The following is a 27,780-nucleotide window of genomic DNA, read 5'->3' on the forward strand; positions in this document are numbered from 1 at the left end:
TAACAATTATTATTTCAAATTAATAAAATTCAATTTTTCACATTTTTTTTTAATTAAAAAAATTTTTTTCCATAAAAAAAAATATTTTAAAATAATTGAAGCTACATAATTGATTTTTAATAAATATTTTTATATTTTTTAAAAAATCATTCATTATTTCTAAAAAAAAAAAGAAATCTCATTGACATTTAATTATAAATTAACTAATACGTAGATTTTTTTTAATTACAAATATAATTGTTAAGACTTGTATATATTATACTTAAGATTAAAAACTGAAAATAAATGTTATATGATTAGTTGATTACTTTCTTCATAATAAAATAATAATAATAATAATATTTACCTAACTGAGCAACACAAAGTACTAAATAAAAGGACAGAGTTATTTTTGGCCCGATTAAAATAGCGAGACCAAAATAACTTAGAAAGCGCAGAGCACAGTAAGAAGAAAACTCAGTTGAGCTCCGGCTTCCGTGTCGAAAAATTACTAGCAATGTTCGACAGTGACGAAATAGAGATAAAAAGTTACTTTAAATCGAATTTACTGGCATGTCGGCAAGCGATTGATGACGATTTTAAAAAATTCGCTACTCTCGATACAAATGGCCAGCGCGTTTCTTTGCTGCTTAGTTATCCGGAGGCGCATGAACTGTCTCTGGAAGTCGAGAATTGCCCGGTGAAAGATCTTGAGAGTGCTTTGAAGCTCAAGGAATCGGGGAATAAATATTTTGGGTATGGAAATTTTCTCAAGGCTCTTGAGACTTATTCAAGCGCTATTTTGATTACTCCTAAAAAAGGTTTGTATTTATGTAATTATTTTTCAATAAACATTAAGGGGAATAGTCACTGTGAGGATCGAAAAAATAGGTGATTTTCGGGAATTTTTTTGACTGGGATAATAAAGGAATTTGGGGATCGGGTTTTTTTGTTTTATAAAGTATACATTAAAGATCATTCTCCTAAATTTTTATAAAAAAATATGTTGTTACAAAATTATAAGGATTTTTTTGGAGCACCAAAAAAATTTCCCCTACCACGGTCTCATCTCTAACTCAAAAACGGATTATCTAAAAGAAAAAAAACCAAACTGCATTGTAATCTGCATACATGTAGTTATTGTTGCACGTATGGGGATTTCGAAAATTTGGATATAAAAAAAATGGTGACATACTACAAATTTTTTTGTTTTTTTTTCTCATTTTTTTGGATTCAAACAACCCTGAAAAATCTTAAGGGGGAACACCACTGTAACGATCGAAAAAAACAGGTGATTTTCGGGAATTTTTTTAACAGAGGGAAAATAAAGGAATTTGGGGATCGGATTTTTTTTATTTAATTAAGGGTACATGAAAGATTATTACCCTAAATTTTTATTAAAAAATATTTAATTATTACAAAGTTATTAACAATCTCGTAGAGCACTAGAAAAAATTTCCCCTTCCATGGTCAGTTCGATAACTCAAAAACGGATGATCTGAAAATGAAAACCCAAATTGCTTTTTAATCAGTAAAGATGTAGTTATCGTCGCACGTACGAAATTTTGAAAATTTTAATTTAAAAAAATATGGTGACTGATTGAAAATTTTCTCACTATTCTTACTGTTTTTTCTTTTTGTTTTAACGCGGCTAAAAAAATCTTTAAAATCAAAATTTTCAAAATTCTTTACGTGCAACGATAAATACATCCTTACTGATTAAAAAGCAATTGGGGTTTTTATTTTCAGATGATCCGTTTTTGAATGATCGATCCGACCAAGGAGGGGGGAAATTTTCTCCAGTGCTCTACGAGATTGTTAATAACGATGTAATAATTAAATATTTTTTAATAAAAATTTCGGGTAATAATCTTTAAGTACCCTCAATAAAATAAAAAAAAATTCGATCCCCAAATTCCTTTATTTTCCCCGTCAAAAAAATTCCCGAAAATCACCTTTTTTTTTTTGACCGTCACAGTGGTGTTCCCCCTTAAGTAGTTTCAAACCCAATTTTTGTCAAATTGTTTTATAATCAATTAATATTTAATAATAGTTATTAATTATCAAACTTGATACCTCCTTCGTTCAATAACCAGGCATCCGGGTACCCACTGAAGTTATTATGCATGATTGTCGGGGCTTATACACATTAAAGAGACTAATTATTAAAGTATTGAGTTAATTTGACTTTTAAATAAATAATAAACAATATCGTTTATAATTTTTTTACTTAAACAATTTTTATTATAAACAATAGCAAAGATAGTAAGTAAAAAAACATAATTCCGTTTTTTGAATTCACTTTGAAGACAAGTAAAACATACACCAGTAATCTTTTTTTTCCGGTTGAATCGAGCTGTCTAGGGCCTTGATGATCCAGGTGTTGTTGCGCATATGGATTGATAGCTCGGTCAAAAAAAGATTCATTCAATCTCGTATTGAAGCAGCTTTATCGGTATCAGGCGTTATTATCCCCGGACAAAATATCTTCAGACAAAATATCTTCGTAACGAAATTCGTTATAGTTCTCGTAAATTTAAATAAAAAAAAAAAAATTTAAGGGCACAATGATAAAAGGGCACAACACAGTAAAAAGCGTAACACACACACAAAAACCATGTTAAAAGGGCGCAACACGAATACCCGCGTTTGTGTTGGCTTATTACTGAGTAAACACACATTCATACCATGTTAAAAGAGCGCAACACGATTACCAGCGTTTGTGTTAGCCTATTACTGAATAAACACATACAAAAACCATGATTATATCTTATTTCAAAATTTAAATGAGATTTTTCGGAAAATTTTTTTTTAATTTTTAATTTTTTAAATAATAAAAATATTTATAATTTTCCTGATAAATACGCGCTCCAAAATGCAAATCATTGTTGTTTATTACTTTTTACTTACTTAATTACATTTATTATTATAATTACTTAACAATAATTAAATAATAATGATAATAATAATAAATAAATTAAAAATAATAAGTCAGTGATAACTATTTTTTAAATTAAAGACTGATTACAAATAAATATTCATTATAAATTAGTAACTTGTTTTTTATTTCTTCAAATCAAATCTTCTATCTTTTTGAGGATAATTTATATTTTATCAGGGATATTTTGTCAGGGATATTTTGTCCGAAGATATTTTGACACGGGGATATTTTGTCAGGGATATTTTGTCCGCGGATGAAAACGCATGGAACCGCTTTATCAGTCTCCTTACGCTGAGCTCGAGTATTGGCATCATAAACACCCAAAAGGCGAACAAAATCTGTCAATATATTCTGGATCAAAAATTAGTATTAAAATTATTCCGAGAACATCCAATAGCCACGTGATGAAGCTGACTTCATCCTCACTTGATGGTGTCACAGCCCATCGCGTGCCATTTTTTGCTTTCATTCCTAACCCTTTCGCTGCTACATCACTTTCTTCATCATCTTCATTGAGTGCAATTTCATCAGCTATTCCGAAAAATAAAGATAATTTATAAAACATAATACAAATTTAGTATAGACCGGATAGCTCAAATGGTAGAGTAGCCGACATGTCTTCGGAAGGTTCTGGGTTCGAATCCCAGTCCGAGCTATCTAATAATTTTTTCTCGCATATTCTATAAACTCACATTAAGATGATCCTTTCCACATTCCTTTCTCAATCCTTTCCTACCAATATCCTGTTACGTGAATGTGGAACGCTTCACGTAATAATTACCGTAACTCCTATTCTTTCCCGCTTCACAGGATTATTTATATTTGTATATGTATAATACATCATAATTATTGATGCACATAATAAAAAATAGAAATTTTAATTACCCGTATCATCACAATCTGAAGCTGCAGCCTCATTCGATGGAAAATATTCGTTGTCGTCACTGTCCGACATGTGGTCTTCGTCAGATACTTCGGCTTCGAATGTTTTCTTGAGATGCATTTTTTCCTGAGAGTGAGTGATTCTATTGGAAAGAGTTTTTATTTTATTATTTACTATTTTTTTAAATATTCAAAATATAAAATAATTTAGGGTAGAAGTACCGTTTGTGGCCACTGTACCGTTTATGGCCATTTATTGTTCAAATAAACGATAGAAATTAATTTATATTAATAAACCATTACAAACTCGATTTATTTTAATACAAATTTTTTGAAATTCAACAAATATATGGTTATAATATTATAATTTTTTATAAATTAATTCAAATGTTCACTGTCCAAAAACGGTGCTAAGGTGGCCGAAAACGGTACTTCTACGCTATACGCCAAAATAAAACAAGTAAATTTCTCCTTACTGTTGAAAACTCGATGAATCTTCCATCGTATTTATATTCAATACGATTATTTATTAATAATTGTATTAATTAATTTTGTATATTTTTTTCACTTTCACTGTAAATTTTACACGTGTTTAGCAGTAAGTTAAGGTAGTACCAATATCCAACGTCTGTTCACTACGCTTCTAAAATTAGGACTGATCTCTTTTCTTTATTAATTAGTCACGTAGCTAGCTTACTAATGTTTTTTCTACCTGACATATTACATGCGTTATATTGAACGAATGATAAAAGTTTGGTGATTAACCGGACGGTTAATAAAGACAAATTACTCGAGTTTAATAATTAAATTTTTCATTAAAAAAATTTTTTTTTAGTAGAATAATAAAGTTTTAATGAGAAGATATTATTTAATTTATTATTTTTTTTTATTTAATAGTAATTTATTATTAATTAGGCACTTAAATATTTAAATAAAAGCTGACATTAAATTTTGAAAAGATACTTTTGAGAAAAAAGGCTTTTAAAATTATTCTACTTCAGCCCGAGAAGGCTTTACAAAAATAAGTATTATTATTATTATTATTATTATTATTATTATTATTATTATTATTATTATTATTATTATTATTATAAGTTTTACTTGTATACCGTTTTCTGGTTTTTACAAGGTTACTTTCCGCTCTATATTATCAACACAATTTTTCAACCCTTTTTTATTATCAACATATTCTCCACTCTTTTTATAATCAACATGTTCTCCACTTTTTACTATCAACATGTTCTCCACTTTTTATAATCAACATATAATTTTTCGCACATATAATTTCATTCCAAATGCGGCTGTAGACCGACTTGTGCTTTCTGTACTGCATTTACCCTATTCCTTACCCCTTTCTATCGGTTGTTGGAATAGTGGCGATGGGGAAACCACCCCTGATAGCCAAGTTGGCCGCAACTTTCTGTCAATCTACTGCCGCAACTTGTCACCAACTTGGCGGCAACTCTTGGAAAGTAACTCGGTTGGTGTCAACTTGTTCACCAAGTTGTCGGCAAAAGTTGCTCTGAAACTTTTTCACACCAAGTTGACGATAAGTTTCTCAAGAAATTTGGCGACATATTGCGGCAGTAGATTGGTCTCTTTTTTCTCAGAAACTTGTAGCTAACTTGGCGCCAACAGTTACAAATTCGGAAGTTGACCGCAAGTTATCGCTAAGTTGGTGGCAACTATCTGACACCAACTTGGTTGGTCTGAAACTGTGGCTATCAGGGACAGAGAAAACCCATGCCAGTACAGTTCGGCTACCGGAGCGACCCCCGAGACGGTTGGTGTTGAAACTATTCGAACAACCGTCGGGGCTCGAACCCTCGCCTCACTACATGATGCACGAACGAACTATGAGGATAATGACTTAGTCCGCTCGGCCATCATGCCGATTACAAAAATAAGTGTTACTTTTAAAATACTAAATAAATTAATTTAAAATTTTCTGTGTACACACTTAAATATATCTAAATTACAAAAATAAAATTTAAAAAAATTATTTGAAATCAAAACTAAAATTTTAATTAATTACCTTATAACTTCCAGAGCTAGGCATATTCCTAGCAAACCGTTCAGCAGCCCTGTACAACCTTACCCTCTTCGAAGAAGCTCTGAGCGACGCGAACGAAGCCTTCAAAATCGGTTACCCTAAAGAACTGGCCTACAAGCTTGAAGAACGGCGTGCCCGATGTCACTTGGCGCTGAAGAACAACTCAAAAGCGATTTCTTCTTTCCAAAAAACGCTGACATGCTTGGACGACACCAAGCTTTCCCTGAAGAAGAAGCAGAAGCTGGAGATGGACGTCAGAATGATGCTAGCGGTGATGGAGAAGGGAAAAGAGTTGAACAAGTCAAAGGACACTAAAAAATCAACCGCTCAAAATGGTTCAGAAAAATTAAAACAATCAGCGCCTAAGCGGCAGGTTCCCAAGATACCGGACTGCAATCCGCTGTATCCAAACTGCAGCTCTTCCGTAGAGATCCGCGAGTCTCCAGATGTGGGAAGATATGGCGTTGCGACTCGCGACATTGAACCAGGAGAACTTTTGATGGTCGAGAAGCCAATCAATGTCGTTCTTCTCACGGAATACAGACTGACCAATTGTCACTACTGCTTTACGAAGAATATCGCTCCGTACCCTGCAGCTTGTGACACGTGCGCTGCTGTTGCTTACTGCAGCACAAAATGCAGAGACGCTGACAGCACGATTCATTTTAATGAGTGCAGTGTCCTGGTGCCACTCTGGCTGTCAGAAGCTTCGGTCACCTGTCTGATGGCCATTAAAATCATCATCCAGAAGCCCTGGTCCAAGTTGAAGGCTCTGAAAGAAGAGTTTTACAAGTCGAGAGCTGGGTTTAAACCTTCTGCTGATCATCCTTACAAGGGAAGCGATTATGTCTGCTGTTGGTCACTTGGTAAGTCTGTTTTTTTAATCATGAAAATTAATTTAGCAGATATTTGATAATTTTAAGAATTTTTTCAACAAATAAATTATAGCAAAAAAAAGGAGAAAAAAATTGAAGTAGAAATTTAAATAAATAAAAAATGCAATTTTTTAAGAATAATTTTTTGAAAAAAATCTATTTGTTAAAAAACATTAAAAAATGATTGTGACTGCTTACTTTTATGATGACACTAAAGTTGACAGACATTAAAAATTTTTTTAGAATTTTATGGCAATTAAATTATTATAAAAAAAAAATTTTATTCAAAAATTCCACATGTTAAAATTGATAAATATTACAAATGAAAATTTTTAGAAGCATTTTTTTATTTAGGTAAAGTACCCAGTACTTGAACACTTATAAAAATGGGACCAGTACTTGAACAAACTTTTCGAATTGTTATAACACAAAATCCGTAAATTTATTGTGAGTAATATGCACGTATTATAATTATTATATACAGTAGCGCTCAAAAGTATTTTGACAAATGTATTTAATGGTTTAATTAAAAATAAATATGAAACACAATAATCATTTATTTATTTTTTTAACACCTTTTGAATAAACTACAGAATAGTGTCAAAGAGGTTCTTATTCGTAATAAAAGAAAGTTTAATTTTTAAAATAATAGGAAAATGGTGGCTCAAAAGTATTTTGACATTTTTGAAAAAAACTAATTTAACACATAATTATAATTTACAGCAATAAATATATTAGTATTTAGTAGCATATCCCTTGGCCTTTATGACAGCCTTGCATCGCTCCGGCATTGAGTCGATTAATTTTGTAATCGACTTATTGGAATTTGATCCCACTCATTTTTAGAGTTTCAAACAAAGCGTTTTTGTTTGAATAATTTTGGTTTTACACTACGTTTCAATTCTTCCCAGAGATTTTTATCGGATTCAAGTCGGGACTTTGACTTGGCCACTCAAGAACTTTAACTTTTTCACGATTTAATAAGTCACTAATATGCTTTGATCTGTGTTTGGGATCATTGTCTTGTTGAAAATACCACTTAGCTGGCATGTGATGTTTAGCATATGGTAACATCTGAGACTTTAATATATTTGCATACATGAACCGATCCATTTTTCCTTCTATTCGAACTAATGGTCCAACTCCAGACCGTGAAAAACATCCCCAAACCATCACACTACCACCTCTATGTTTAACTGTGGGTATTTGATACCGATAATCGTATTTTTGTTTACTGGACGCCGAATGTACTTGATACCATCAGATGACATTAAATTAAATTTACTTTCGTCACTCCATAAAACTTTAGACCACTCTAAACTTGACCACGATATATGCCGTTTCGCGAACTCAAGACGATACTTCCTGTTTTTTCGATATTAAAGGTTTTTAGCCGGTCTTCGGCCATGTAACCCTAGGACCTTTAGGCGTCGTTTAACAGTAGAAACATGAATATCTACGTTATATTTTTCTTTTAATTCATTTTTTATCATTACAGCGGACATCCGTATATCATTTGCTGATAACTTTTTTATAATATGATCGATGTAAGAAGTTTTTCTTGGGCGGCCTGTTCGAGGCTTACTTTCGACAGTTTTTCGTTTGTTATAGACTTTATTCCATAAGCTAACTAACTGTCGAGACACTTTAAACAAACGAGCAACTTCTGTTTGTTTCATTCCTTGTTTTAATGCATTAATAACGGCTTTTTTAAAATCACTAGAATATTCCTTGCACTTAGGCATATTGAAGTAACCACAACAAGTAAATATATGTAATAATAAAAACTAAGGAACAAGTAATCTGCGAGAGTTTTTCAAGTCAAATGCGTGTCAAAATACTTTTGAGCTCACGGTAAGTCAAGTACGTTCGGTAGCGCGGTGTGTAAACAAACAAGTTGTAATTTGATATGCTTAAATAGTCGCAGTTACACTACTCTACATTATACTCAATACATTTTCCGATAGGCTTTTATTTTAAAAAAATATTAAAAAATTGTATGTTGTCAAAATACTTTTGAGCGCTACTGTATATATTGAATGATACAGTAATTGATTTCTGTAAGTTTTTTCAATTATAAATCAAAACAATTATATTTTTATTAACTTAAAAGTTGACATGTCGAGAATAGCCGATAGATGCTATTTTTTTCATAAAAAAGGTACTAATTCGTAAACCGAACAATCAGTAAGAAAAACGATATATCATCATTTTAAGTAAAAAAAATTGTACCACCCAATGAAATAGTTTTTTCTAAATAACACATATTTTTTGTAAACATATAAACTATAATTTTTATATTAAATTTTAGTGTTCAACTATATCTCCAAATTTTGAAAGCGGTACCCAGAATTTGAACAGGCTGGGGCCGTATAATTTTAACAGCACTATAATCTCTAATAGGTTTATAGACTAGTGATCAGCATTGTGATTTGTATTAATTACTGCAATTTAAATAAGTTTTATGACTAAAAATTAGTATATTTAAAAATTATTGAACGTTTTGAATTGAGTTTTTTCTTATTTATAATTGAAAATTTGCTTTGTCATTCATAAAAAAAGTAATTAAAAAATTAAATACCAATATTTCTCATTTTTAAATGAACATATTAAATATTCACAGTATTATTTTTAATATTATTCAATAATATGTTATATTTCTTTTGATATTTCAATAAAACGTTGAAAATTTTTAGTGTGCCTATTACTATATATTTTATTAGTTCAACTACTGCTCCCAGAGTGTTCAACTACTGCGGCTTGCCAAAATTGATTGTTCAACTACTACTCCTTTCATAGTCTATTTTAAAAACGTTGTCAAAATATAAATAATCAATTATCTTTGTTATTTTGCACTTCAATCAATTCAAAATTGTTTATATTTTCATGAAAATCACTAATTTAAACTAATACTTACATCTTTATGTATTAAAAGTAGGGTCAAATAAATTTTACTTTGAAACCTGTTCAACTACTGGCTAACTTTATCTTATAATTGATTTGTTATAAAAATTTTTAAAATTGACTCGAACAAATAAATTATGGCAAAAAAAGAAGAAAAAAAAATTGAAGTAGAAATTTAAATAAATAAAAAATGCAATTTTTTAAGAATAATTTTTTGAAAAAAATCTATTTGTTAAAAAACATTAAAAAATGATTGTGACAGACAATAAAAATTTTTTTAGAATTTTATGGTAATTAAATTATTATAAAAAAAGAATTTAATTAAAAAATTCCACATGTGAAAATTAATAAAAATTACAAGTGAAAATTTTTAGAAGCATTTTTTTATTATAAAAATTTTTAAAATTGACAGCTGACAGCTAACTTCAGTATCATCTTCAATGTCATTTTTATATTAAAAATTGATATTTAATTTTTCAGTGACTCACGAAAGCGAAAGAACTATCGACGACTTGTTCCACCGCGCTTACATGGCAGCTTGGTTGCTCCGAGTCCTGAAGACCAGTCCCTATTTTCCGGAAAGTGTTAAGACAGCACCTCAAGAACCGCTTTCTGAAGACGAGCTCTACGTTGCTGATTTACTCTGTCATCATTTGCAGCTTTTGCAGTATAATACTCATGAAATTTCGGAGATTATTAAACCGAGAGGGGAGACAAATCTCGCGAAATGCAAAAGCAATTTTATTGGAGGCGGATTGTTTCCTACGCCTGCTTTGTTGAATCATTCTTGTAATCCAGGAATTATTCGGTGATTATTTTTGTTTTTTATCAAGTAATTGTACGTTTTTATATTTATATTAAGTTATGCTGAATTTTTAGCTGAAATTTGATGATTTTTAGGAATTTTCAAATAATTAATTATTTAAAAATTCATTTTTTTAGTACGAATAACCTCAAAAATAATTATAATCATCTTTCAGTTATTTCGTCGGCACAACAATGATTGTCCGCGCCATCCGCACAATAAAAAAAGGCGCTGAAGTCTGCGACAATTACGGACCTAACTTCGCGACAGTGGCAGAGTCAGACCGTAAACGTAAATTGCGGCTGGATTATTGGTTTGATTGCAATTGCGAAGCGTGCAGTCAACATTGGCCGCTTCTCAGTGACATAAATCCCAAAATCTTGAGGTATGAAAAAAACAATAATATAATTTTAATAAAAAAAAATAAATTAATAATCCACGATACTGAAGTTAGCTGATAACTAATTTTTATAATGAAAATTAAGTTAGCTGACATTTAAAAATTTTTAGAATTTTTTTTATTTAAACCCTGAATAAAAAAAAGTATTGAAATAAAGAAAAAAGTATTGAAACGTCAATTAACTCATGAAAATTAAGTTAGCCGACATTTAAAAACTTCTTAATTTTTTTTTTATTGAAAAAATGATTACAAAAAAAAAGAAAAAAAAAATTTCATTTGTAAAAAACTTTAAAAACTGTAAGTGCAATTTTTAAAAAATATTTTTTTGTTCTAATTTAATTATTAAAAAAAAATCAACAAATTAAAAACGTTAGCTAACTTTAGTATTATATTTATGACACTTCACAATTTTTTTATTTTGTTTAACAAAAAAATTTGTTTTAAGAAATTATTTAAAAAAAATTGTACTTTTTATTATTTTAAATTTCTACATGTCAATTTTTTTTTCTAAATTTTTTGCCATAATTTAATTGTTATAAAATCTTAAAATTCTTAAATATATGCTAAATTAATTTTCATTTATATTTTTATAACAAATCAATTACAATAAAAAAAATTAGAAAAACGGTAGACCCTGAAGGCCATCCGTGCAACTTCCCGCTGATTCCATACCTAGGTGCATAAAACTGCACTAATGACGTTTTTGAGCTCTTTGAGCTCAAAAATACAATTTATGTGTTATTTTGAGCTTTTCGAGCTCAAAAGTCTGATAGAAGTATCATAGAACAATATTTTTAAAATTTTCAAACCGCACTAACTTTTGAATGAATCAACCGATTTTCACGTGGTTGGCAGTATTTGACGCAATTTTTTTAGTTTCATGAAGAATCAAGTTTGAATTGATAAAACTAGGAAATTTTGAGTAATTCCAAAAAAACCACTTTTTTTAGTTTTCTTTCATTCATGATATTTCTTAAACGAATTGACCAATTTTGACCGGCTTGACGGCGATCGACGTAATTTTTTCATGCTAATATCTGATTAGTTTTGGAAATCGATCAGTGCAGCCGTTTAAAAGTTATTCCAAAAAATGTCGGAGTTATGTTAAAAAAACACTTGTTTCCAAATATTTTATCGAGGATATCTCTCGAACCAATCAACCGATTTCCACGTTTTTGGCGGCGATCGACGCGGTTTTTTAAGCTCTGAAATTATTCTACATCATCAAAAACGATCCGAGAAGAAATGACGAAGTTATGTCAAAAAAACACTTTTTTCGGTTTTCTTTCGTTCACGATATCTCTCGAACGAATCAACCGATTTTGATCGGATTAGCGACGATCGGCGTGGTTTTTCAAGCTTAAGGGCGGATTAGTTTTTTAAGTTGATCGATAGAGCCGTTTAAAAGATATTCCAAAAAAACCACTTTCAAAAATGATTTTTATCTTATTTTTTTTGAGATTTTTCAAAATTTCTCAAAATCTATCGGTCCGAATCGGTTCAAATTCTCAGGAAATTTAAGTTTGAGGGAAATCTTTAGAACGCCGTTTAATACGTTCCGATCGGTTCAGTCGTTCAAAAGTTATAAGCGAGTCACATAGTCACACACACACACACACACACATACATACAGACATAGTGACAACCTCGCGGGGATAGTCAGGGAAGCTTCCTGTGACCTTCAAACGTCGAGATCTGATGAAAACTCGATTTTTGCAAAACGGGGTGAAAACAATAACTTCCCGATTTTTGAAAATCTTCGATTTTCTTAGCGGGAAGTTAAAAATGTTTTAAAAAATTTCCACTAATAATTTTTTTTTTAATTATGAAAATTACTGTAGCATATATTTAATAATTTTTTTACAAATAAGTTATGGCAAAAAAAATTGATATGTAAAAATTTTTAAATATAGAAAATGCAATTTTTGGAATAAATTTTTTTGTTAAACAAAATTAAAAAATTTTCAAGTAACTGCTAACTTTAATGTCATGTTTTAATTTTAAAATGTGGAATTTTTTTATTAAATTTTTTTCATAATTGAATTGTAAAATTTAAAAAAATTTTCTAATGTCTGTCAACTTCAATATTATAAGTCATGATAATCAAACTTTTGAATAAATTTAAATTCTTCAGGTTCAAATGCGAAACTGGAGAAACTTGTGGCAACGTTCTGCACGTGAACGTCGATTCGAACGAATTCATGTGCCTCTGCAGCAAGTGCGGTAAGAGCACCAACATTATGAAAAGCCTGAAAGCTCTCCAGGACACTGACGCGCTGTTCAAAGTTGCTTCGAGATATTTAGAAGACGGTGAAAATTCCGAAGCGCTGGACACATATTTGAAAATACTTAAAATTTTTGACGAGACTCTCGCGCATCCCATCAAAGATTATTATCTCTGTCAGCAAGGTGTCAGACTCATTATGCTTTCTCTTGGAAACACAGCTGTAATATAAAATTTTCCAACGAATGACATTTAAGTAATTAAAATAAATTTACTAATTTAAATAAAATAACTACAATTAATTCTACATTTATTATTTTTATTTAACTGTAGATTCGTAAACGTATAAAATAATCAATTAAGCAGTCATGATTGATAATCTTTACATAACTTCGCAAAGTAGCTTTTTTAATTAAACAATTGTCATTATTGATATTATCAACTGTTGGGTGAGTTTTTAAATTGTTTTTTCACACAAATACACTTTTAAATAACTAAAAAAATTATTTCTTCACAAATAAAATAAAATTATTATTTTTTATTATTAACTGCGTCGTTGATTGATGACAATAGACAATTTTATAAATAGTAAAATTGTCATAATTATGCAAAATTGTTCACGATAAATTTCGTCAGTTTTTACGTCGTAAAGCTGATCTAGTTATTGAAATTCTTATTTATTTTAAATGTGAAAGTTTATATACAAATAAAGGTAGTTTTATAATAATAATAATAATTAATATTATTATTCTTAGTTAATTTGTGAGGATTTTTGTATTTTGTTCGCTTCTTCTTGACTTTAGCTGCAACATAAAAGGATAATAATAATAATTAATAATTGAGAATAGCGATTAAGTGAGCAGATAAGAAGAAATAAATTAATTACCGCCGGGAATCAGATCTGGAACGACGATCTCGGCTGCGACTGCGAGTGAGCGATCTCCTGCGTGGACTGCGCGACCTGGATCTAAAATAGAGAAACAGTAAATTAGAACAATTATTGTTGAATAAATAATAAAACAAATATCTAACATGTTAAAGTGCTCGAAGATTTTTTGCCAAGTAATTTCAATGTTGTACAGCAAAATAATATTCGAGTTTTTTAATTAATGTTTTTATTTTTCCTAGGGATTAAAATGTGATCACAATTATTTCAATTGCTTTTTATTGATCAATTAAGTGTTATTTTTTAATAAATTTAATTTTAAGGAAAATTGATTAATTATTAAATTAAACGAATGTGAATATGAATGTTATTGTACTATGATGAAACACGACTTCTCAGGGTAAATTATAAATTATAAATTTTGATAGATTTTTGATATATATAATATATATAAATATATAAAATATATGAAAAATTGATGAGGATACTCAAATGAAAGATCTTGATAAGTGTAACATCGGGATGAGTTTATATCTTCAAAAATGTCAATAGTTAAGAAATTACCTTGTATCTTGTGAATTATTGACATTTTTAAAGATATAAACTCATCCCGACATTACACTCTAGAGACCTTTCATTTGAGTATCCACATGCATTTTGATATATTTTTCATGTTTACATATATGTAATATATAAAATATATAAAAAATTGATGAGGGTACTCAAATGAAAAGTCTTGATAAGTATAACATCGGGATGAGCTTATATCTTTAAAAATGTCAATAATTAAGAAATGAATTTGTATCTTATGAACTATTGACATTATTAAAGATATAAGCTCATTCCGATGTTACACTTATCAAGACCTTTCATTTGAGTACCCACATCAATTTTTCATATATTTGTCATGTTTACATATATATAATACATATAAATATATGGAATATATGAAAAATTGATGTGGGTACTCAAATAAAAGGTCTCTATGAGTGTAATGTCGGAGTGAGCTTACATCTTTAAAAATGTCAATAGTTCACAAGATACAAGGTCATTTCTTAATTATTGACATTTTAAAGATATAAGCTCATCACGATGTAACACTCATTAAGAGCTTTCATTTGAGTACCCACATGCATTTTTATATATTTTTCATATATTCATATATATAAATATATAAAACATATGAAAAATTGATGTGGGTACTCAAATGAAAGGTCTCAATGAGTGCAACATCGGGATGATCTTATATCTTTAAAAATGTCAATATTTCTCAAGATAAATGTTATTTCTGAAATATTTTTGCAATGATATACAATTTCATTTAAAAAACCGATTTTATCACATGACTATCCTGGAAACAAAATTTTTATTCTCTTAATAATAGAGATAATAATAATAATAATGACATTGAAATTATTCAATTTCTTTTTAAATAAATTATTTTTAAAATATTTTAATTAAATCTCCCTGAGAAGTCAGAGTATGTAAACAGATAATAAAAAATTTTTGAAAATCTGTGAAATACCAGACAACTGTGAACATGTAGTGGTGGTAGTAGTAGTAGTATTGGTGGTTGGTGGTGATGATTGGTGGTACTTGGTTGGGTGAAAATTTAGGATGGTTGTGTAGGTGATCATTATTGCATTGCTCGATCGCCGACGTTTGGATGCGGTCGCAATGATATATATATATTGTTTGTTATTCAGCTAATAAAACGCTGCGGTTGACGGTAGCAGTAATAGTAGTAGTAGTAGAAGTTGGGACGATACGCGCTGAATATTTTGATCTTAGCATTCATATCGCGTTGGCTTGTCTGATTGATTGACTGATTGATGGATAACGATGCTCCTAGACGACTTAGAAGAGTTGCGGTAGCCCGAAGTTGGCTTATTGAAGGGTAATTGACGTACACGACGGACAGCAACGGACTGTCTGACTGACTGACTGATCTGACGGACGACTGGCTGCTATCGGTGGCTTGGTTGGTGGCTGATGGTGACTGGTGGGAAGTTAGTGGGCAGGCAGGCTATTTTTTATTTATTTCATTAGATTTTTTATTGTTTAGCTTTTACTTAAACTCATTTGTTTAGTTTTTTATTTTTAAGTTCTGTTTCGATTGATAGGCTTTATTGTTCACGGTGGCTGTAGTAGAAGTAGCAGTAGCGGTAGTAGTAATGCTAGTGGTGATAGTAGTGGCGGGGAGATGATCAAACTTAGGTGTTGACAATCGACCATCACCGAGAATCTGTAAATGCCAGGTTTACACCAATTTAACTGATTGCTCGCAACTAGTTACCGTTTATCATACGACTTTATCATTACTTCTAGGATTCATTTGCTATTTTCAGCCTGCTTAACTCTGTACTTAAAAAAAAAAAATAAATAAAAAATATATATACATATAAATTAAATTAACATATCAATTTGATTAATATCAGTACAACGACATCACCTCTAATTTATCGCGATTCATAATTATTATCTCGACATAATTAACGTGCTTAATTTACTGCTCTTCATAAACTAGTCAACCAAATCCCAGTATCTTAATTTAATATATATTTAAAATATATATATATATATATATATATATATATATATATATATATATATATATATATATATATATATATATATATATATATATATATATATATATATATATATATATATATATAAATATATATATATTTATTTATTATTAACAATTTTCTATGCTTGTTATAATAAAAAATATATATGAAGTTTTTCAAAATACGTTGAAAGAGAGAAACCAGTGATAAAATTTGATAAAGTAAAAGAAAAAAAATTTTTTTTTAATTTTCAAAAATCGAAAAAAAATAGTAGCCATCGAGAACCCACGACCGGACCAGCCTGAAAAGTTGTGGTTTGAATAGTATTTTACTGTAAAAAATTTTGAAGAAAATCAAAATATGCACTCACTTTAAAAAATGCAATTTAAATTTTGAAAATCAAAAAACATATTGCGTGCCTAATGCCAAAAGGGCGTATTACAGCAGTTAGATAGAGTTCCATGCCAAAAGGGCGTATAAAAAAATTTTTTGCCATTTTTTTTAGAATCGCTCGAAACGTAAAGATCTGCAGAAAAAAAAATTTTGACGTACTAACGCCAAAAGGGCGTATCTTAAGATATACGCCCTTTTGGCTTTAGGAAATTATCGGTCTAAAGCCAAAAGGGCGTATAAAAAAAATCAAGATTTTTCATAATTTCGAACAGTCTTCAAAAGTGTCCGGAGAAAGTTTGTGAAAAAAAAAATTTTGAAAAAGTCAACATTTTCGATAGTAGTAAATTTAAATTTTTATCATTTTGGACACTCCAATGATTAAAGAAGCATATGATTTAAAAATTTTTTCGCGTACTAAAATTTTATATTTCTTATAAATTTCCTTCTTATTCGTTGCATAAAATTGTAGTTAAAATCCATAATATGTATATATAGAATGAAAGACATCTTATTATAAGTAAGAAATTATTAACTAATCATTAAAAAATTTTTTGAGCTGATTATAGCTGAATATAGATCTGATGAAAACTCTATTTTCAAAAAACAGGGTAAAACCAATAACTTCCCGCTTTTAGAAAATTTTTAATCTTCTTAACAGGAAGTTAAAAATTATACGCCCTTTTGGCTTTGAAAATTTTTTTTTCATTTTTAGGCTTAGAACATGTTTACAAAATGATTAGCACCAAAAAAAAAAAAATTAAGTAGGCACGCGATATTAAAACACTTGAAATAATTTTTAGGTGGTTTTTTTTCGAAAAGTACATGAACAAACGAAAGTTTTTTATTCAGTGAGTATTTTGATTTGAACATTTTTCTAAGAAGTTATCATAAAAAAACTATAAAAAAAGCGGTTTTTTTTTTTTTCAAAATTCGATATCTTTTGAACCGGTGATCAAAAAAATCTCAACATCTCGGAAAAAGAGTTTTTTGATGGGTACAAAAAAAATATAAAAAAATTGAAGAAATCAAAAATTGAAATTTTTCAAACCGTCCGATTTGGCATGGAATCCTCTATATATTAATGTATGTACATACATTTTTATATTTTTTATATATATACATTTTTAAACACATATATATATATTTAAATCCATACTTGGCACTTATTCTGATAGACACGCATCAAGATAGTTATATCAAAAAATTTATTAATACTTATTCCGTTGTTATAAATTAATTTATCATATCTATTTGAACTAGTACCAAGTATCTCATATTTAATTTTATCATAATCCTAGATAAAATATTAAGTAGTCTATAAATAACTGTTATATATATTTAATAGTTTAATAATAAATCTACTGATGACATTCGAGTGAAGCATGCACGAAATAAATCCATAAAACATAAAATTAATAAAACACTGAATTAAATTTAAATACCTATTACTGACAATAGTAATCATAAACAAACACAATTGTTCTGTGAAGTTAAATAAATTACCTGCGATATTCCCCGTAGGGCGAGTACCTCGGACTTCGCGAGCGTGACCTACAGAAATAAAAGATAAAAATACCCTGGACTTATTACTTGTTAATATGGAAAAATTATTAGTCTTGATAACTCCAGCAGCCAAGTCCCAGATGCTCTGCTGTCACACTCGAATACTCTCATTAAAAAGCTTCTTACCTGGAGTAGCGAGACTCGGATCTTCTACGAGGACTGCGCGATCTCGACCTATGTTTGTAAAAAATTATTTGTTTTTATTATTTTTAAATTATCGGTAATTTCCCATCAGCAAGTTTACTTTTTAATATTATTTCAACAGACATTGCACGTTCCATTGATGATGACCTAATCCTTAATACCAGTGCATTAAATAATGTACGTGCGTCTAACAATAATTACCTCTGGTAATTATTAATTAATTAAAATTATTAAATACGTCTAAATTTAAATTAAAGAATAACTATTTATATTTTACTAATAATATAATTTATTTAAAATCTTACCTAGAGTATTTGGGTCCAGCTCTACGGCCACCTCCTGCACGACGGCTCCTTCCTGAGGACATTTCAACCCTTACTCTGGTACCGCAGCAACGTCTGAATAATAAATATTTTCAGATAGTAAATTTTTTAATTAACAATTTTAGATTATAATTTTTTATAATATAAAATTAGACAGACTTTCCATGCAGCCCGCGCACGGCGTCTTCGGCATCTCTCGGATCCTCAAACTCGACAAACGCGAACCCTGGAGGGTTCCTGGCGACCCAGACATTCCTCAGAGGACCGTACTGACTGAAGGCGTTTTCAATCTCGTGTTTGCTGGCACTACTTCCCAAATTTCCGACGTAAACTTTGCATGACAAATCCCACTCGCGGTATCTAGACATTTTGCCTGGAAAAATAATTATTTTATGAGAAAAATTCAAGGATTATTATTGTTGTGATTGGGATAATAGCTGAGAGGCTTTTTTTTATGATAGTACTTAGCGTCTATTTGAGCGGAGGTATTAATAGGCAGTTATTAACTAGAAAAACAGTAGATAACCATGAACTCAACCTTGAAACGGGGTTTTAATTGATAAAATAAAGTGACATTTAATTTTTTTTGTTTATTTGTTGGTAGCTGGGGCTTGTTGACGGAAGTGTACTTACAGTTTTGTTTGTTTGGAGTTTTTCAACAATGGTCACGAGTATTTTCCTTTAAAAAAATCGTCAACAAATGAGAGTTACCGCAGCACTGTACACTAGTAAATTATAAAATGGCGACGCAATGCGGCGCGTTCTTTAATACTCCCTTCTTTTTAGATTCTGACAGCTAGTGACATCTTAGTTTTTTTTATTAGCGGAGAAAGTGTCAAATGAAAACTGAAAATTTTATATTGTCAGTTTTATTAAAATTTTGTAATACTCAAATCAGCTGACATCTGAAAGTTGTTTTTATTTTTATTTTTATTGTAATGACAATAAAGTTAGCCGACATTTAAAAATTTTACAAATTTTTTTTCATTGAAAAAATGATTACAAAAAAATTTTTTTTAGTTCTAATTTAATAAATTAAACAAAATTAAAAAATAAAAAATATCGGTTAACTTTATTATTATTTTATTGCAAGTATATTATAGAAAATATATTTTTTTTAATTTGCACCAGTAAATTAGACATAGTCATTTTTTAATAATAATAATAATAATAATAATAATAATAATAATTTAGCTTTTAATTTTATTTTTTAGTAAAAATGTTAATGTTTTTAATGATTCTGAAGTTGAGTGACATTTAATAATTTTATGACATTAAAGTTAGCAGTCACTTAACCATTTTTTGATTTTTTTTTAACAAATAAATTTTTTCCAAAAAATTATTTTCAAAAAATTGCATTTTTTATTTTTTTAATTTTTTGATGTCAATTTTTTTTCTACTTTTTTTTGCCATAATTTAGTTGTTTAAAAAAATTCTTAAAATTATCAAATATCAGCTAAATTTATTTTCATATAATTTTTAAAAATTTTTGAGACAATAACAAAATTAAAATAAAAATTTTACATTTATAAATTGTAAAAAAATGACATTAAATTTAGCTGTCACTTTAAAATTTTTTAATTTTTCTAACAAAAAAAATGGGTTTAAAAATTTAAAAAAAAAATTGCATTTTTAATTTTTAAATTTTCTACATGTCAATTTTTTTTTGTCACATTTTATTTGCTACAAAAATTATTAAAATTATCAAATATCTTCTAAATTAATTTTTATAAAAAAAAGTGGAATTTTTTAAAAATAATTTTTTTATATAATTAACTGACAGTGAAAATAAAAAGTGTCAGACTGAAATTTTATAAAATATAAATGACACTGAAGTTAACTGACATTATAAATTTTTCAACAATTTTATAACAATGAAATTATCATTAAAAAAATTCCACATGTGAAAATTTCTTTTCCTCTAATAATTGATTTGTTGCAAAAATCGACAATTGTCAGCTGACTTCAGTATAATAAAATATAAATAATTATAATTTATTTACAGTAAAAGTCAAATTATTTTTGCTATGATTAATTATAAACAAAATATACTATGAACTATTTTTATTTGTCAAACAGTTATAATTATAATTAATGGTTACATTTTTAATAGGCTTATTAAAAAAATGTATCAAGTGATGAATAATTGTAATTAATAAATACATATAAGCAATTTTTTATTGGAATATCCTTAACTGATAGAATACAAAATAATACAAGTTAATACCACAATATAAGACTGATCAACTGTTATGAAAGAAGAAAAATAATTTCTCTGTCCGCGTAAAAGTAAAGCCAAATTATGTATAATTATTTAGTCAGACCCTACGGCAATAAAAAAATAAGCTCACAAATACGTAAAAAAAAAAAAATGTACAAATCTAATCGAAGCTACTGATTTTAAACATATGGAAAAATCGCTGTACCTTGTATAATAAAATCGTAATTATTAACACACAGTTTTAATATCGTAATTATTGTTTTTGTTATTTATAATTAATGTGATACGTAGTGAGCTTAAATACACAAACGTGAGCGTATTATATATAATAATTAATTAATCAATTAATTTAATTGATAATTGCAATTTTAATCCGTCCTTTATTATTGATCGATGATAGCACTTAACTGTAATTGAATAATCAATAATAATAAAAATGACCTTGAATATTAAATCATTGATTATCATCGATATTTATTATATTTATTAGTACCGTCTGTCGCGAGACTCCGAGCGGGAACGACGGTCTCGGCTACGACTGCGTGTCAAAGATCTTCTGCGAGGACTGCGGGACCGTGACCTAAAATTTCACAAGTAGAATATTAGTATAATGTTTATTAATTAATTAATTAAAGTATATTATTTTTAATTGCAAACAATATTTGATCATGTTTATTCGAATTTAATTTAATAAAGAAAAAAAAATAAATAAAAAAATTAATTTATCGAGACTGCAAGTACCAAACAATATCAAATATTATTTAAATACACAAAGTATAAAATTACATCAGAAACTAACAGCTAAAGCTCTTATTAATTAACAAATTACTAATAAAATTAATAAGTTAATTGTAAGATGCTGTCCAATAATTTATAGTTTAAAAAAAAAAAAAAAAAAAAAAAAAATAAAAAAATTGGAGTATATACTGAGCAAACGAGGAAATAATTAAAAATGAAGCATGTAAAAATAAGCGTGAATAAACGCATGGTTAGTGATAGATGTCTAATGTCTAATGATGTCGATAAAACTCGTTGGCTCAGCTTTATAAATATTAATAAATAAATTTTGGAGTAAAATTTTTAAAAATCGGTGAGATACCCAAAACAACTGTGAGCATGTGGTAGTGGTGGTAGTAGTAGTAGTATTGGTGGTTGGTGGTGATGGTTGGTGGTACTTGGTTGGGTGAAAATTTAGGATGGTTGTGTAGGTGATCATTATTGCATTGCTCGATCGCCGACGTTTGGATGCGGTCGCAGTGATATAGATATATTGTTTGTTATTCAGCTAATAAAATGCTGCGGTTGACGGTAGCAGTAATAGTAGTAGTAGTAGTAGAAGTTGGGACGATACGCGCTGAATATTTTGATCTTAGCATTCATATCGCGTTGGCTTGTCTGATTGATTGACTGATTGATGGATAACGATGCTCCTAGACGACTTAGAAGAGTTGCGGTAGCCCGAAGTTGGCTTATTGAAGGGTAATTGACGTACTCTGACGGACAGCAACGGACTGTCTGACTGACTGACTGACTGATCTGACGGACGACTGGCTGCTATCGGTGGCTTGGTTGGTGGCTGATGGTGACTGGTGGGAAGTTAGTGGGCAGGCAGGCTATTTTTTATTTATTCTATTAGATTTTTTTTGTTTAGCTTTTACTTAAACTCATTTGTTTAGTTTTTTTATTTTTAAGTTCTGTTTCGATTGATAGGCTTTATTGTTCACGGTGGCTGTAGTAGAAGTAGTAGTAGTAGTGGCGGGGAGACGAGTAGAACTAGGAGTTGACACTGGTAGAATCTGTAACGGTCAGTTTTACCATTATAACAATCAACGTATTCATACTCCGTGCCACTATTTGCATAAATTTTATTTTTTTTATTTTTTATTATTTTATTATTCAAAATAAATAAATAATAAATTCATTTTTTTATTTAATATTATTAATTCAACTATTGATGATCCTAGACTGCCCACTCTAATGCAAATGAGACATCATGTGTTGGGATTCTGAATTTAAATAAAAATCTACAATCTAATTAACGCTATGATAAATTGCTTTAACTACCAAAATAAATTATAAATTATAAATAATTATTTATATTATATTATTATTATCAGGAAGACACACTAGCTTTAAAATATCATTAATAACTGATGCGCTTATTTATGATTCAATCTCAAGATTCAACGAACGATGAACGATGACCTGAATAAATAAAAAAAAAATAAAAAATAATAATAATAAATTATAATTTTAAAATCAAATACTATTTTTAAATAATTAAGTAAAATTATAGTCTGGTTAAACGAGTGCATATGTGCGATCTTTATCGTGTTACTCTTAAATTTAATTGATAAAATTTTCGTTCGCTGAATAATTTATTATTCTATTTGATAATAAGTTCATTGTCAGACCAACAACTACCAATAATAATAATAATGTCCGTGCAAATCTAATCAAAATAATTCCATCTCAATACGTACTGTTAGTAGCACATCGTCTCAATGACCACTGGACCGGTAAAACGATCTGAAATACTTTACAATACCGATAATTACGTAAATAATTCATACCTGGAGTATCTTGTGACTGGGGATCTCTTTGGGCTCTTGGACAGCGACCTAAAGAAAATAAACACATCATTTATTTATTTATTTTACCCTCCGCCGGCTCATCCGAGGCCTCGTGTCAATCGATGAAGATTTTTTTATATCAATTTATACATATAATAAAATTACCTGGGGTACCGGCCAATTGATTTTCTACGAGGACTGCGGGATCGCGACCTACAAATTTCCAAAAAAATATATCGAAAATAAGTACGTGTGCTTAAAATTAAAACTCGAAATAAAATATAAAGTGACAAAAACAATGCCCAGGTGCTAGCATTATTTTTAGGAAAAAAAATCTCTTTAAGTCAAATATATCAAATAATCAATGCTAAAATGTTCGATACATTAAGTAGCAATTTACATACCCAGTAACGACCTTTTTTTTCTTGTAATTATAGTTATTAAATATAAATACGCACCTAGAGTAACGTGGACCCGGTCTACGACCTCCTCCGCCTCCACGGCGACTTCTTCCTGATGACATTTCGACTCTTACTCTTGTGCCACAGCATCTCCTGTTTTTTAATTAAAATAAATTTATCAAATTTAATAATATACGAAAATTAAATAATACAGTAGCGCTTAAAAGTATTTTGACAAATGGGTGATTCTCTGTAAGGATGTTTTTCGCTGTCCCAGACATTTTTTTATTGGAAAAATTGTTATTTTGTTACTAAAAAAAATTTGTTAGGAAAGTAAAAAAACATTTATATTTGAAGCATTGAAAACTAAAATGAAATAAACTTTGGTTTTTTTGCTATAAATTCGTAAACCACCGAAATAACAGTCCCCTGGGCTGTCCCATTCCCAAAATTAAAACTTTAAGATTAAATTTTAAGTTATTCGTCCATAATATATAATTTGGTCGATAATGTTTATAAGCTTAATTAATTAACTAACAATCTTCTTCAATAAAAAGTACCGAAAATTAATTTGTTTCATTAAATTCATTAAACCAAAGTTTGTCCTAGGCATTTTAAAAACAGTCCTCTGCCAGAAGTTCAAAGCCAAAAAAAAATCCAGCGTGTTATTTTACCTTTTGTAAGGTTTATAAGGATCTAACTAGCCTTACGTTAATAACCATAGGGCTGTTTGCGCTTTGTCGCCATTTTATTTAGTGTCAAAGCACCGTTTGTGCTGGAAATATGTGTCCGGGCCACTTCAAAACTCAGTCCCCTGGCAAATATTTTTATTTATAATTTGTTTATAAAATTGGATCCATAAGTCTTAATATTATTCTAATTAATATAAACATTTATGGAGAACTTGAAAAGTTGAATGCATTGAAATAGTTTGCTTGATTTTTCTCAATTTGATAAAAAAAAAACAGTCCCCTGTCATGTTATATGGCAAAAGATACACAAATATCAAAAAAGCAAAAATTAAATCAGCTGCTTATTTATTATGATTAAGCTGATAGTTTTGTAGCTCTTGTTAATTTTTTTTTTAATAAAATCAAAAATAATTTGGTTGCATAACTTTGTACAGATTTAAGACGTCCTTACAGAGAATCAACCAAATATATTTAATAGTTTAATTAAAAATAAATATGACACACAATAATCATATATTTATTTTTTTAACAGCTTTTGAATAATCTACAGAATAGTGTCAAAGTAGTTTTTGTTTGTAACGAAAGAGTTTAATTTTTAAAATATTAGGAAAATGGTGACTTCCAAGTGTTTTGACATTGTTGAAAAAAACTAAGGCATAATGTTGTCAAAGTTCTTTTGAGCGCTACTGTATATAACATATTAAAATTCTTTCCAAAAATTATAATATTTATTTAGAGCCGTAAGATGGACGGTGGAGTAAGAAAGTCTATCTTTGAAAGTAGGAAATTTAAATTTTAAGATCCTAAGTTCGAATCCAGGCTACAGATTTTTTTTTCACAATCAGATGTTAATTTTATTTATTAAGCTAATTGTACATATTCTAATTAAAAAAAAAATTTAATTAATAAATAAAAGATATCTAGATAAATAATTATATATTATTAAGATAATTACTAGAATAATAGTCACACTGAAAAAAATTTTTTTAATAATAATTTAAGGCAGTAAAACAGCTGTCCTCCAGATTACTCAACTCTGCGACATCCTGTACTCCACTGAAATAATTTAATAACTTAAAATAAGAAAAATTTTACTCTCTTATTACATTACTCGATACTAACTTTATTCAACGTTAAGTTCACTCAGTACCAAGTGTATTCGGTAATATCTCGACTCAATAATATATTAGAAGTGATGGCGGGCTTTTAAGAATCTCTATTCAATATTTTTTTAATTAATATGTTTACTTTGAATTCAGGTACTTGAATTAAAAAAAAATTTTAATCAATAATTTCATTTTTAAAGAATAAAACTATATTGTTTTACAAACATTATTCGATGTCCACTTTACTCAATAATATATAATTTATATATCTATATATAGTAAACTTTTTTTTTAATTTATTAAATTATTTTATTGGAGTACAGGATGTCGCAGAGTTGAGTTATCAGGAGGACAGCTGTGTTACTGCCTAATTTAATTGCTATAAAATTATAAAAAAATTTTTTTATGTTTAAAGTCAACTTCAGTATGACATTTAATATAATTTAGCAGTCACTTTACAATTTTAAAAAATTTTTTTAACCAAACTTGTTAAAAAAAAAATTATTTTCAAAAAATTGCATTTTCAATTTTTTTAAATTTCTAAATTTTTAATAATTCTGAAGTTGAGTGACATTTAATAATTAAAAAAAAATTTGACATTTAAATTAGCAGTCACTTAACAATTTTTTAATTAAAAATTTACTCCAAAAAATTACATTTTTTTTTTTTTTTAAATTCCTATAAGTCAATGTTTTTTTCTCATTTTTTTTGCCATAATTTATTTGTTAAAAAAAAATTTTTAAATTAACAAATATCTTCTAGATTAATTTTCATAACTTCACTGCCTTGAAAAAATTTTAAAAACTAAGAGTGACTAAGTATTTTAAAAAATAAATTATTAAACTTACGTTCCATGAAGGCCTCGAACAGCATCTTCAGCATCTCTAGGGTCCTCGAACTCAACAAAAGCGAAGCCCGGTGGATTCCTAGCCACCCAAACATTCCTAAGGGGTCCGTATTTACTGAATGCATTCTCAATCTCATGCTTGCTAGCACTGCTGCCTAAATCACCGACGTACACTTTGCATGATAAATCCCACTCGCGATAACGCGACATTGTGTGTACCTAAATGAAAAAAATTTATCAGTTAATTCTATCAACCTTAATTGACAGGTATAAAAAAATTGCGAGCCGAGTGTCAACAGCACACAAGCAAATCAAAGCCGCGAATTGTCCGCCATTTTCATGCTACCAGTATTGACAGTAATTTATTGTTCTGGAATAAATGAGTTCTATGAAATTAAGTACATTTCAATTATTTTTAAGAAACAGCACGGAAAGAAAAAAATTTAATTCTCGAATAAACATTGTTTTGAAATTATTAATTTATTTAATAACAGTGTTTGTGTGATGTTGAAATTCGCCGTCAATAAATTTCACAACTCGGCTGACAGTTTTTTTTTAAATATATTAAGTAATAAGTGGTAATTAACTTTCTATGAGTACTTACTTATTGTAACGAGTATTTAAGACGTGAAAAACTAAATTCTGATGTTAAAAATTTTATTTATCACAATTAAATTTTAAATTAAACAGATCCAAACTTCAGGTCTTGAGTGTGTTTAATAGAAGTGTTAAATCTAAAATGGAGGTTTTTTTATTCGATTGTATTTTGTAATGACAGCTACTAGCGCCGCTTGGTGGGTCGCGTTGGAACTAAAATTTTTTACAGTTTCCCGCAAAATTATTTGAATTTACATAAAAATTAAAATATCCTCAATTAATAATAATAATAATAATAATAATATTGAAGTCAGCTGAGAGCTGTCAACTTTTTTACAAAATAATTATAATAAAAAAAATTTTTATTTTTAATTTCCACTAATGTCATGTTAAAAATT

General features: G+C 28.7%; 3 protein-coding genes across 22 annotated transcripts; 1 reads left to right on the forward strand and 2 right to left on the reverse strand.

Annotated features, from left to right (window-relative positions):
- Positions 1-472: 472 nt before the first annotated feature.
- Positions 473-13,467, forward strand: LOC123273206 (SET and MYND domain-containing protein 4-like). The gene is made up of 6 exons (XM_044740541.1): positions 473-800; positions 5,852-6,721; positions 10,115-10,442; positions 10,615-10,824; positions 12,974-13,319; positions 13,397-13,467. The coding sequence occupies exons 1-5, from the start codon at positions 497-499 to the stop codon at positions 13,293-13,295; spliced, it is 2,034 nt and encodes a 677-aa protein (XP_044596476.1). The 5' UTR covers positions 473-496; the 3' UTR covers positions 13,296-13,319; positions 13,397-13,467.
- On the reverse strand, positions 13,361-19,732 carry LOC123273271 (RNA-binding protein 1-like). Of its 11 annotated transcripts, XM_044740656.1 has the most exons (7): positions 19,579-19,732; positions 19,105-19,318; positions 18,928-19,020; positions 18,605-18,652; positions 18,419-18,466; positions 13,950-14,030; positions 13,361-13,866 (listed from the first exon to the last, which is right to left on the reverse strand). In XM_044740656.1, the coding sequence occupies exons 2-7, from the start codon at positions 19,311-19,313 to the stop codon at positions 13,863-13,865; spliced, it is 483 nt and encodes a 160-aa protein (XP_044596591.1). In that variant the 5' UTR covers positions 19,314-19,318; positions 19,579-19,732; the 3' UTR covers positions 13,361-13,862. The 11 variants fall into 11 exon arrangements, with proteins under 11 accessions (XP_044596591.1, XP_044596596.1, XP_044596595.1 ...); XM_044740661.1 differs by lacking the exon at positions 18,605-18,652; XM_044740660.1 differs by lacking the exon at positions 18,419-18,466.
- Positions 16,010-27,544, reverse strand: LOC123273273 (RNA-binding protein 1-like). Of its 10 annotated transcripts, XR_006511277.1 has the most exons (8): positions 27,390-27,544; positions 26,787-27,004; positions 24,198-24,293; positions 23,905-23,952; positions 23,740-23,787; positions 22,266-22,962; positions 21,660-21,746; positions 21,106-21,573 (listed from the first exon to the last, which is right to left on the reverse strand). XR_006511277.1 is itself a non-coding variant. In XM_044740671.1 (7 exons), exons 2-6 carry the CDS (start codon positions 26,993-26,995, stop codon positions 22,887-22,889), a joined length of 477 nt encoding a protein of 158 aa, XP_044596606.1. In that variant the 5' UTR covers positions 26,996-27,004; positions 27,390-27,544; the 3' UTR covers positions 16,010-16,047; positions 22,852-22,886. The 10 variants fall into 10 exon arrangements, 6 of the variants coding, with proteins under 6 accessions (XP_044596606.1, XP_044596604.1, XP_044596605.1 ...); XM_044740671.1 differs by lacking the exons at positions 21,106-21,573; positions 21,660-21,746 and adding an exon at positions 16,010-16,047 and having other exon boundaries at positions 22,852-22,962; XM_044740669.1 differs by lacking the exon at positions 22,266-22,962.
- Between the last annotated feature and the right edge of the window lie 236 nt (positions 27,545-27,780).

Source organism: Cotesia glomerata, linkage group LG10, assembly GCF_020080835.1.
Source record: "Cotesia glomerata isolate CgM1 linkage group LG10, MPM_Cglom_v2.3, whole genome shotgun sequence".
Lineage (NCBI taxonomy): Eukaryota > Metazoa > Arthropoda > Insecta > Hymenoptera > Braconidae > Cotesia > Cotesia glomerata.

Bases quoted from the DNA above. Each gene is read 5' to 3' on its own strand.
- LOC123273271 (XM_044740655.1), bottom strand. From the start codon at position 19,313: ATGTCTAGATACCGCGAGTGGGATTTGTCATGCAAAGTTTACGTCGGA. The intron at 18,467-18,604 runs GTAAGAAGCTTT...TTATTTCTGTAG, and splicing joins TCCGAGTCTCGCTACTCCAG to GTCACGCTCGCGAAGTCCGA. The intron at 16,195-18,418 runs GTAATTTATTTA...TGGCATTTACAG, and splicing joins CCCTACGGGGAATATCGCAG to ATTCTCGGTGATGGTCGATT.
- LOC123273273 (XM_044740668.1), bottom strand. From the start codon at position 26,995: ATGTCGCGTTATCGCGAGTGGGATTTATCATGCAAAGTGTACGTCGGT. The intron at 23,953-24,197 runs GTGCGTATTTAT...GGAAATTTGTAG, and splicing joins CCGGGTCCACGTTACTCTAG to GTCGCGATCCCGCAGTCCTC. The intron at 23,788-23,904 runs GTAATTTTATTA...TATTTTCTTTAG, and splicing joins TCAATTGGCCGGTACCCCAG to GTCGCTGTCCAAGAGCCCAA.
- LOC123273206 (XM_044740541.1), top strand. From the start codon at position 497: ATGTTCGACAGTGACGAAATAGAGATAAAAAGTTACTTTAAATCGAAT. The intron at 801-5,851 runs GTTTGTATTTAT...TATAACTTCCAG, and splicing joins TTTGATTACTCCTAAAAAAG to AGCTAGGCATATTCCTAGCA. The intron at 6,722-10,114 runs GTAAGTCTGTTT...TTAATTTTTCAG, and splicing joins TGTCTGCTGTTGGTCACTTG to TGACTCACGAAAGCGAAAGA.